Genomic DNA, 11,065 nt, shown 5'->3' with positions numbered 1-11,065 from the left:
TGGATGCTAGCAGCTCAACTCTTAACAACATCGAAAAGCTAAGCTGCATCAAAACATCTGCGCTTAAATGTATATTTCGTAGTTATTTACTACATAAAATAGTGTGTTTTAATTTTCCGGAAAACAGAACGACAACACGTATCAAGTATCACTTCTCCTCAGGGGTTTCTTTAGTTTCTGTCTGTAACAGAGGAAAACTTTAAGTCTTATAATCCACTGAAAAGCTATAATTGTTACTCGCCGTGTCCGAGAGGGAAAGCACCGGCTTCGACAGGTACGTCTCACTGTGGTCGATAGGGCGCATGCGTAATAGAAGAAGCATTTCCGCGTTAGAGTGGGAAAATCGGTTAATATAACGTCAGGCTGGTGCAGTAGGATCTAACTATCACTCGGCACGTTAGGATAGGCAGTCAACAGATTCAATAAGAATAGTCCACGTAGTACCTATCTACCTGTAGCTAGCGCTCAGTCGAGCACCTACAACCGGGAAAACAAGAAGGATGGCAGAGAACGTGAAGACAGGAGGGAACTTCATGAGACAATTCCGGGACAAAAAGACGAGGGAAATACAGAACTTGACCGCTACTCAGTTTATGGAAGTCTGGAGTCACTATGATAGAGACGGTGAGCTACATTTTTTACCGCTATTTACGGTGGTGTAGGAAAAATTGTCTGTGCACGTCATTCTCTAACTCTGGCCTCAAAAACTTCTAAATAGATTATGTAAACTCACTTATTAATACGTGTAACATGACTTGTTTCGAAGTAGTTATATAGTAGCCTCATCATTTAACTCTTAAGGAATTCGTAGGAACGTAGTTATAGCAGTTGCATTATTTAACTCTTCGATAACTGAAGATTTCAGCAATTATATTAACTTGATCGTCTAACACTTACCAATATGTAGAAATCTCTCTGTAACCATATTAACCTCATCATCCAACACTTAGTAACATGTACAAATCTTTCAATAACCATAGTAACTTCATCGTTTAACATTTAGTAATATGTACATGTGTCTGAGTAGTTACAATAACCTCATTGTCTAACACTTAATAATTTATATAACTCTTCCAGTAGTTAGAGTAATTTCATGGTCTAACAATTAATAGTTTGCACAAATCTCTCTGCAGCTATAGTAACATCATCGTCCAATACTTAATAATGTGTACCTGTAGCTATAGTAACATCATTCTTTAGTAGCTAATGTTTCTTCGTAGTGAGTCTCGAGCCAGAGTTTCCACTTTATCCATCTGTTAATCCAAAGTGCCATCTGTTGAGTCAAGGTACCATCTGTAGAACAGCCATTATTTATAGGATTTGAATAAAAGAAGTACAGTGACCCTTCGGGCGACTTAACATGTGCTATATTCACAGTAAAATGCTGTTTTTTGAATATTATCTATAGTGACATGTAATATTTGTAGGTTATATTCACATTAAAATTCTGTTCTTTGAATATTATCTATAGTGGCTTGTGATATGTGTAGGTTATATTCACAGTAAAACGCTGTTCATTGAATATTACCTATAGTGACATGTAATATTGGTAGGTTATATTCACAGTAAAATGCTGTTCGTTGAATATTACATATAGTAATATGGGACATTTGTAGGTTATATTCACATTAAAACACTGTTCGTTGAATATTACACATAGGACGTGTAAAGTTTGTAGGTTATATTCACAGTAAATTGCTGTTCGTTGAATATTACGCATAGTGATATGGGATATTTGTAGGTTATATTCACATTAAAATGGTGTTATTTTAATATTGCCTATAGTGACTTGTGATATTTGTAAATTATATTCATATTAAAATACTGTTCGTTGAATATTACCTCTAGTGGCATACAATATTTGTAGGTTATATTCACATTAAAAGGGCTACCTCGCATAGGTGTCCTTTATATTGTACAAATAGACCAGAGAGAAGTCATCTTGTCCAAAGCACCTATCGTTAATCCTTGTGCTACTCTTGTCTGTGCGAATAATGAGATTTGTCTGTCGTTCTTATAATTCATCTACAGCTCCAAAGTGCAAACGCAGTGTTTTCGGCAACAGGACGCGAACCTTCAACCTTCTGCTGGCACTTCGAATACGCCAATTACTGGGTCATACCAGGCCTTCTTAAAACGAGAAAAATCCAAACAAAAAAAAAGGTTGAAAGTAATATTAATATCTGGTTTTGAAAGTAAATTTGATTCGAATTAGCTTATCACTCTTCGCCATTATGGTGTTACGTCACTCTTTCTCAAATAGACGCTGGATAATAGTGGGAACTAACATCATAATAACGGTATTGAAGGAAGACTATTATTGATAATATCCTAGCGGTAGAAAAACTGGGCCTAGAGTATCGGGTTTTAGACGTGGTGCTATTAAACATGCTTCATACTTTCAGAACTCTGACTGAACCATAAGGGTTTCTAGCCTGGTCGTTAAGTCCGTTGTGAATTTAAAACAAAAAAAAACAAACATAACAAACAGACGGAAGAAACTATTTAATGACTAGATGGAAAATGACCGATTTTTTAGAATGTGGAGTTTAGCCATCACTTCAAAATTAAGGACGGCTAGCACAGATAGCCTTCGAGCAGCTTTGTGCAAAATGAAACAAACAAATAAGCACTACTTTTTGAAATCTTTCAATTTGAAAATATTATATTATATCTCTTGAAAAAACGACATTCAGGTATTTGTTTGTTTGAAGCTACACAACGGGGCTATCTGTGCTCTGCCCACCACGGGTATCGAAACCCGGTTTCTAGCGTTGTAAGGCCGCAGACATACCGCTGTGCCACTGGCAACATTCAGGTAAAATGTGTAGAATAAAAAAACACGATTCAAGTATATTTTTTTACTAATAATGGTTCATCTCATCTTGAGTTTGTCCCTCAGTGGGTCAGCGATAAGTTTTAGAACTTATAACGATAAAATTCCAGGTTTGGTCTTCCATGAAGAACTATAACTCTAGAAAGTGGGTTTCGATACTGGTGGTGAGCAAGCACGGATACCATATTATATAGCTTTGTGCATAACAACAAACAAACAAATACAATGTTAAAAATCCGTGGGTTGATTTCCCATGGTGGACAGAGCACAGAAGGTCCATTATATACCTTTGCTTTAAGAAGCATCTACCCCTACCCCAGAACAGAGGGCAGATAACCAGCTGTGAAGTTTTGCGCTAAAAATAAACAAACATTTTGTGAGAACAATTTTCACACAGTGTCTTGTCACTTTAGATAAAAGCTCTGACGCCAGGGAGGATATGTTTAGCACTATCAAATTACATACATAAGCTGTGACGACAGGTGCGATATGTTTTGCATTATTATATTACAGATACAAGCTGTGACGTCAGGGGTGATATGTTTAGCAAGATCAAATTACAGATACAAGCTGTGGCGCCAGGGGTGATATGTTTAGCACTGTCAAATTACAGATACAAGCTGTGACACCATGGGTGATATGTTTAGCACTGTCAAATTACAGATACAAGCTGTGACAGCAGGGGTGATATGTTTAGTACTGTCAAATTACAGATACAAGCTGTGACACCAGGGGTGATATGTTTAGTACTGTCAAATTACAGATACAAGCTGTGACGCCAGGGGTGATATGTTTAGTACTGTCAAATTACAGATACAAGCTGTGACGCCAGGGGTGATATGTTTAGTACTGTCAAATTATAGATATAAGCTGTGACGCCAGGGGTGATATAAGAGAGATTATGTTTTGTATGGTAAATAAAAATAGATATTATGAAACTTATTGTGCATATGTTTGTTATCATGTACGCTGAACCTAGTTAGATATGTAAAGATTTCAATATTTTTTATTTTGTTCATGTTTCCAAATTAACACTAATTTACTCCTCTGTTTATTTTTATTCTTGTGCTTAATCTAGTTACATCAACAGTTAAGGCGCTTGACTCGCAATCTGTGGGTCGCGGGTTAGAATCCCCCTCACAACAAAAATGCTCGCCCTTTCAGCCGTGGGGGCCTTATAATGTGACGGTCAATCCCACTATTCGTTGGTAAAAGAGTAGCCCAAGAGTTGGCGGTGGGTGGTGATGACTAGCTGCCTTTCCTCTAGTCTATCATTGCTAAATTAGGAACGGTTAACGCATATAGCCTTCGTGTAACTTTACGCGAAATTCATAACAAACAAACATCAACAGTTTATCCCCTCCTGTCATTTTCTATGCTTTATGTTTTTGCTTATAAAGATGTTATTGTTCTTAATTTTTTTTTATTTTGTAGTTTATCTGGATTAGTGGAGTCTTATCTAACTAAAGACGTACATCTTATTCTACGGTGTTTTTATTCAGCGAAGGATTTTCAGGACCGATTTTAGAACGTCATTTATTGTCCTGGCATATAATAACTTTATGAAATTGATAAATATACTAAACTCTGAATAATCTTGTTATACGTATAAAAACATGACAGCATTGTCGGTACTTTAGGTGAGTGAACGCTTTTATGTGTTTATTGACGTACCAACTTCAGTAAAAAAAAAATCCTGTCCTTTACCTGATATTTCTAAGGAAACAGTCTGTCATATCGCAATGTTCAACATAATAACAATGAAATATTAAAGCGCTACATCTATTTTTACTGTGGGGAAGGAACAGCTGGTACCTAGTCTTCGCTAGTGTCATATCGATATCAAGCTGAATGACTATACCTTGATAACAAAATTTTCAAAACCAGAACCTTACAACTGCATTAGCATCATCTTTGTCTTTCAGACGATAGTTTGGGTTGCGTATCGTGGTAATGAAAGTTTTTTTTTTACTATTCTGGTTTACAAAAAATCATTTGAACCTGCAAAAAAACCAAACAATAACACCCAACTTCGTATTGTTAAAGACTAATATGTAATTGTAATCATCCGTCAACCTACCTATGTATGTAATAACACACATTAATTAAACTTTTATCTGACAATCTAATTTAGAAGAATAGATAAAAAAATTTAATAAGTATAAGTTGTGTATACACGATTTGATGGATGGAATGACAGACTTATGTGTATAAAAGTGGGTAATATTGTGTATAAACAGAAATTATTTCATACTTAGATTGAAGAGAGAGAGACAAGTAGAGTGTAAACGAGGCGTGTTTTGTTCCATGTTTTATGTTTGTTTTCTGGTTTATTAAAATTCAGTGTGAACTTTTAGTAATAACTCCTACGTCAGCTTCCTAGAAAAAAGTTTTCTGTTTTATGTAAATTAAAGTACACTTTACGTTTATAAAGCAGGTAGAATGTAAATAAGGGGAATGAGAAACTAGGGGCCTATGACCACATTAATTTATTGTTTGAAGTCATTATTACATCCTATAATGTAAAGCATAAAACGCAAAATTTTGCATTTATGCTGACGCCAAGTGCAGTGGAAGATCCATGAAATTAGTCCGTAAGAAAATAAGGAAAAACAACTTAATAACTGGAAATAAGATAAAATGTTCGTATATACACGACAATATATAATATGGTGGGCTTTTAAACAATTTGGAACCATTTTTAAATGGCTTGTTTGTTGTGGATGACGAAGTATATGCTTTAAAGGCTTTAATTATCTTTTCTTTTTGATATCATTTTATTTTCCCAAATTATTATATGAGACGTTTCCCGAAAACTCAGTATGGATATTGACAAAAGATATATAAAATATATAAAAAAAAACTGATCATAGAAATAAAATTTTTGCAAAGTAATAATAACATTTTTATAATGACGAATATATTATTTATGTTTAATACAGGTTAGCCAACATTATCTTTCCTATTTTAAAATCTAATAATTAAATAATTAAAGAAATACAGTTTTCAGTATCTTGTAGCCCAACTCAAACAATTTTTATTGACATATCAATAGACGTCTAAGTGTAGCTATCATAACGTCTAATCAATATTCGATATCAGTCCACATTCGCTGCAACATGCCCACAGTTACAGTGGAGATGGCATCCGCTATCCTGGTCTTTAGCTCTGTGATGTTTGCTATAGGTGTGCAATACACGATGTCCTTAACATACCCCCAAAGAAAGAAGTCTAGTGGAGTGATGCCTGGCGAACGTGGAGGCCAAGGAATTGGCCTACCCCGACCAAGCCATCGCACTGAGCCTTTTCCTGCACAATTGCCATTTTACGAGATAACGCTATTCACTGGAGTGAAACAAAGATATGAAAATAAAAATTCTTTGAGCTGGGCTACAAGATGTTGAAAACTGCAAGGTTTTATTTCTATAATTATTTAAATATTAAATCTTAAAATATACTACAATTTAATTTGTTTTGTAGCTTATCGAATGAAAAATAGTAAATATTTGCATGCTTCTGCAAAATTCATTCATTGTATTTTATTTCTCTACAAAGGACATTGGAGAGCCTGAGGGCTTATAACATTAGAAATTGGGGTTCGATATCCATTATAGGCATAGCACAGATAGTCCACTGTGTATCTTTGAGCTTAAAAACAAAACAAAGAATAAATTAGATTTAGTGCTACTGTTCTAAATACTTTGTTGAAATATTCACCGGCTGTCCCAATTTACAAATGAAAAATTGTGTCATCTAACGAAGTCACTAGTTGAGGAATTTACCATATGCTGCAATATTACAAAAGAAGTGTGGAGCCACCTATAATGATTAAGAACTTTTCATCAAAAGTCAGAACATAAGAATAAAAATACACGAATGAATCAATGTAACATGATAAACTAATTACAATAATTATTAATAATTCAGAACACCAGAAAGCAATATCCTATAACTATTAAAGTGCACTGAATCATAAGTTGGGTACCATCGTCATTTACGGTAATTTCGGCCATAATCCTAATAATATTCCACAAGGTGTAAACAGCTTTGGAAATTTAGGTTCGTCCCTAATCCAAATATTAAACCAATAATTCAAAATAATTTTCATAAGTGTAAAAACTAAAAAATATTAAAAATCATTATAAATATTTAACTCAAAAGTATGTAAGTAACAAAAGAGAAATATAAATTTCTGCAAATATTAAGAGTAAAATATAAATAATACACTTGCATTTGTCTGTCCGGAACTTTTCTCGCAACTTTCTCCATCAAACGCTACAAATCTCATATCGTTAGAAAAGCCTTTGTCTGAGGAATTCGAATTGCATATTGGCTTTCCATTTCGGAATCACTTTACGTGTTTTTTATTTAGTCAAACTTTTCAATGCAACGAGTCTGGTACACGATGGTACAATGTAGATGTCATCAAGTGATGATTGGCTTTGGCTAGCTTCGATTTCAACTTTGTTTTTTTTATTTGCAAAATATTTCACAAAACAGCACTTAACCTGCACGTAATTTTCTAAAAATATTAACGTTACACTAAATACAGTTCTTATGGGTTTCCTCGACTTATTTAGGTCTAAAATACGCACGTGCAGTTCGTCAAAAACACATGCTTATCATTTTGTGAACACGCATTCAGACGTTCCTGCATTATCAGCTAAGTTTGCCTTCATTAAAACTTTACATTTACTTTACTTTGCAATAATTTAGCTTCGGTTCGTTTCATAGACTGCTATAAACACCTTTTTAGCTACTTTTCTTTACTACTGTTTTATTCTTCGTTTTTGTGAGTTTCTTTATTTCAGCTCAAAAACCGTGTCATAAATTGAAGGATCATAATTGTTCATACTCTGTACATTATTATAAATATCGTTAATTTACTTTATTGTTTACTTTACGTGCAGCTTTATTAAATAAAGTTACGTCTATATGAATTTGTGTGTCTGACCGCGTAAAATGTTTTCAAATAGGACAGGATTTATCAATCTATCTGCAAGATAGCGTGAAAATAATCGAATAAAGAAAATTCAAGCAAAGGGCATGAAAACTACCGCAAATGTTTTGCGGGTCGTGGGTAGTCATAACTAATATAATTAACAACTAACGATTAATAGAAAAGTAGTATGCTATAACTTACAAAACACATGGAAATTCCAGTGAACTGCTTGTATGATCCATATAGCTAAACAACAGGCGAAACCAGTATAAACACCAGTATATTTCACACATCGAATAGTAGAGAAGACGCTTGTTTGCCCCCGTTGGTAGTGGAGCTAAATGTTTTGGAAAACACGATACAACGAAATTACTTTTTTTTTCATTGAATACGCTTATAAAATAAAAATAAAATATCCTCATAATAATTTTACTGATTAACGACATTTAATATATTGATTAAGTTAAAATGACGGAAGTATGGATAAAAATGGTGAATAATATTTACATTTACTAATAGAAGTTGTAAGCCAGACATGCCCTAGTAGTTAATGTGCTTGTGTATTCGAGAATTTATAGTTCGTGGCCTGTTGCTGCAAAATAGCAACCCGCACTTAAAAGTTATAGATGCGTTATAAAAATTATGGTCAAATCGCAATATTCTATTAGAGTAACTCTAAAGCTAGTGGTTGGTGTGTTATAAGAGTGACGGTCAAATATCACTATACTATTAGAGTAACTCTAAAGCTAGTGGTTGGTGTGTTATAAGAGTGACGGTCAAATATCACTATACTATGGTTGGTGTGTTATAAAAGTGACGGTCAAATATCAATATACTATTAGAGTAACTCTAGAGCTAGTGGTTGGTGTGTTATAAGAGTGACGGTCAAATCGCAATATTCTATTAGAGTAACTCTAAAGCTAGTGGTTGGTGTGTTATAAGAGTGACGGTGACTATAATAGTATAGTGATATTTGTAATAGTATAGTGATATTTGACCGTCACTCTTATAACACACCAACCACTAGCTTTAGAGTTACTCTAATAGAATATTGCGATTTGACCGTCACTCTTATAACACACCAACCACTAGCTCTAGAGTTACTCTAATAGTATAGTGATATTTGACCGTCACTCTTATAACACACCAACCACTAGCTTTAGAGTGAGCAACTCTAAATCTAGTGGTTGGTGTGTTATAAGAATGACGGTCAAATATCACTATACTATTAAAGTAACTCTGGAGTTAGTGGTGGGAGCTGTTAATTAGCTGCCTTCCCTCTAGCATGTGAGTTCAAAATTAGGAAAGCCCTTATGAAGTTTTGCACGAAATTTCTGAAATAAACAATCAAAATATAAGCTGCGCCACCTGTAATACTTTCTATTTTGTAGGCTGCAGAGTTAATTACAATGGAAAGCGACATCTTGGTTGGTTTGTGTATCGAATTTCACTTCTCACCATAATTTATTTTGTATCCGTATATACCCCCAGTAGCTCACACAACTAAAAATCGGGTTTCGATATTCGTGATGGGCAGAACACAAATAGCCCATTGTGTAGCATTGCGCACACAATGAGGAAACAAACAAATTCTCAGTATATAAGTGCACAATACCAGGTTAGTGATTGAATGCTTTATGTATTTGGTTAATTATTATCTTTTTTTATGAAAACCAACACTTACTGATGACATGCTTTTAATTAAACTATTCTGTCGATTTGTTTTTGATAAAGCTCCGCCCCTTTTATGGAGAGGTTCAACATTACAAGGTGAAATTTGAAATTGCTCGCCTGAGTGTTGATGTTAAATTTTATATTAAACCCTCTTTGTCGTGAATTTCTTTGTAACGTCAAGAACAACAGGCGTGAAAATTGCATTATTTATAAATCATGTAAGATCGATTTTTTTCTCACTGCTATGTCTCTGGAAAAAAGGAAATGACAAAAAAAAATCGGATTACAGTTAAAGGCAGGAATAATTTTGTTTAGTAAAATATGAAACAAGCGCCAGTAGATTATTCTAATTACATAAAAGTAGTGTAGAAAAACTTTACCCTTGTGTGCTCCATAACTGCAGTATTGACTGTTTGATGTCCAGCACAAGATGATATCTCTGTACCTGTAGGCTTGAATGTTTGATGTCCAGCACAAGATGATATCTCTGTACCTGTAGGCTTGAATGTTTGATGTCCAGCACAATACGATATCTCTGTACCTGTAGACTTGAATGTTGATGTCCAGCACAATACGATATCTCTGTACCTGTAGACTTGAATGTTGATGTCCAGCACAATACGATATCTCTTTACTTGTAGACTTGAATGTTGATGTCCAACACAATACGATATCTCTGTACCTGTAGACTTGAATGTTTGATGTCCAGCACAATACGATATCTCTGTACCTGTAGACTTGAATGTTTGATGTCCAGCACAATACGATATCTCTGTACCTGTAGACTTGAATGTTTGATGTCCAGCTCAATACGATATCTCTGTACCTGTAGACTTGAATGTTTGATGTCCAGCACAATACGATATCTCTGTACCTGTAGACTTGAATGTTTGATGTCCAGCCCAATACGATATCTCTGTACCTGTAGACTTGAATGTTTGATGTACAGCACAATACGATATCTCTGTACCTGTAGACTTGAATGTTTGATGTCCAGCACAATAGGATATCTCTGTACCTGTAGACTTGAATGTTTGATGTCCAGCCCAATACGATACCTCTGTACCTGTAGACTTGAATGTTTGATGTCCAGCACAATACGATATCTTTGTACCTGTAGGCTTGAATGTTTGATGTACAGCACAATACGATATCTCTGTACTTGTAGACTTGAATGTTGATGTCCAACACAAGATGATATCTCTGTACCTGTAGGCTTGAATGTTTGATGTCCAGCACAATACGATATCTCTGTACCTGTAGACTTGAATGTTTGATGTCCAGCACAATACGATATCTCTGTACCTGTAGACTTGAACGTTTGACGTCCAACACAAGACGCTATCTCTGTACCTGTAGACTTGAATGTTTGATGTCCAATACAAGACGCTATATCTGTACCTGTATATTTGAATGTTTGATGTCCAACACAAGACGATATCTCTGTACCTGTAGACTTGAGTGTTTGATGTCCAGCACAATACGATATCTCTGTACCTGTAGACTTGAATGTTGATGTCCAACACAAGACGATATATCTGTACCTGTAGACTTGAATGTTTGATGTCCAGCCCAATACGATATCTCTGTACCTATAGGCTTGAATGTTTGAT

The 11,065-nt window shown here is 34.8% G+C and overlaps 1 protein-coding gene across 1 annotated transcript in view; it reads left to right on the top strand.

Moving 5' to 3' along the window:
• Positions 1 to 357: 357 nt before the first annotated feature.
• Positions 358 to 11,065, top strand: part of LOC106468704 (calbindin-32-like) — a gene marked incomplete at its 3' end in the record, with an annotated part of 94,674 nt that continues 83,966 nt past the window's right edge. Inside the window, exon 1 of the mRNA XM_013929144.2 lies at positions 358 to 624. Within this exon, the coding sequence (XP_013784598.1) occupies positions 501 to 624 (124 nt within the window). The remainder of the gene's footprint in view (positions 625 to 11,065) is intronic.

Source organism: Limulus polyphemus, unplaced genomic scaffold, assembly GCF_000517525.1.
Source record: "Limulus polyphemus unplaced genomic scaffold, Limulus_polyphemus-2.1.2 Scaffold3123, whole genome shotgun sequence".
In the NCBI taxonomy this organism is placed as follows: domain Eukaryota; kingdom Metazoa; phylum Arthropoda; class Merostomata; order Xiphosura; family Limulidae; genus Limulus; species Limulus polyphemus.
Note: the sequence above shows the minus strand (reverse complement) of the source record. Positions and strands in the feature narration are given on the sequence as shown.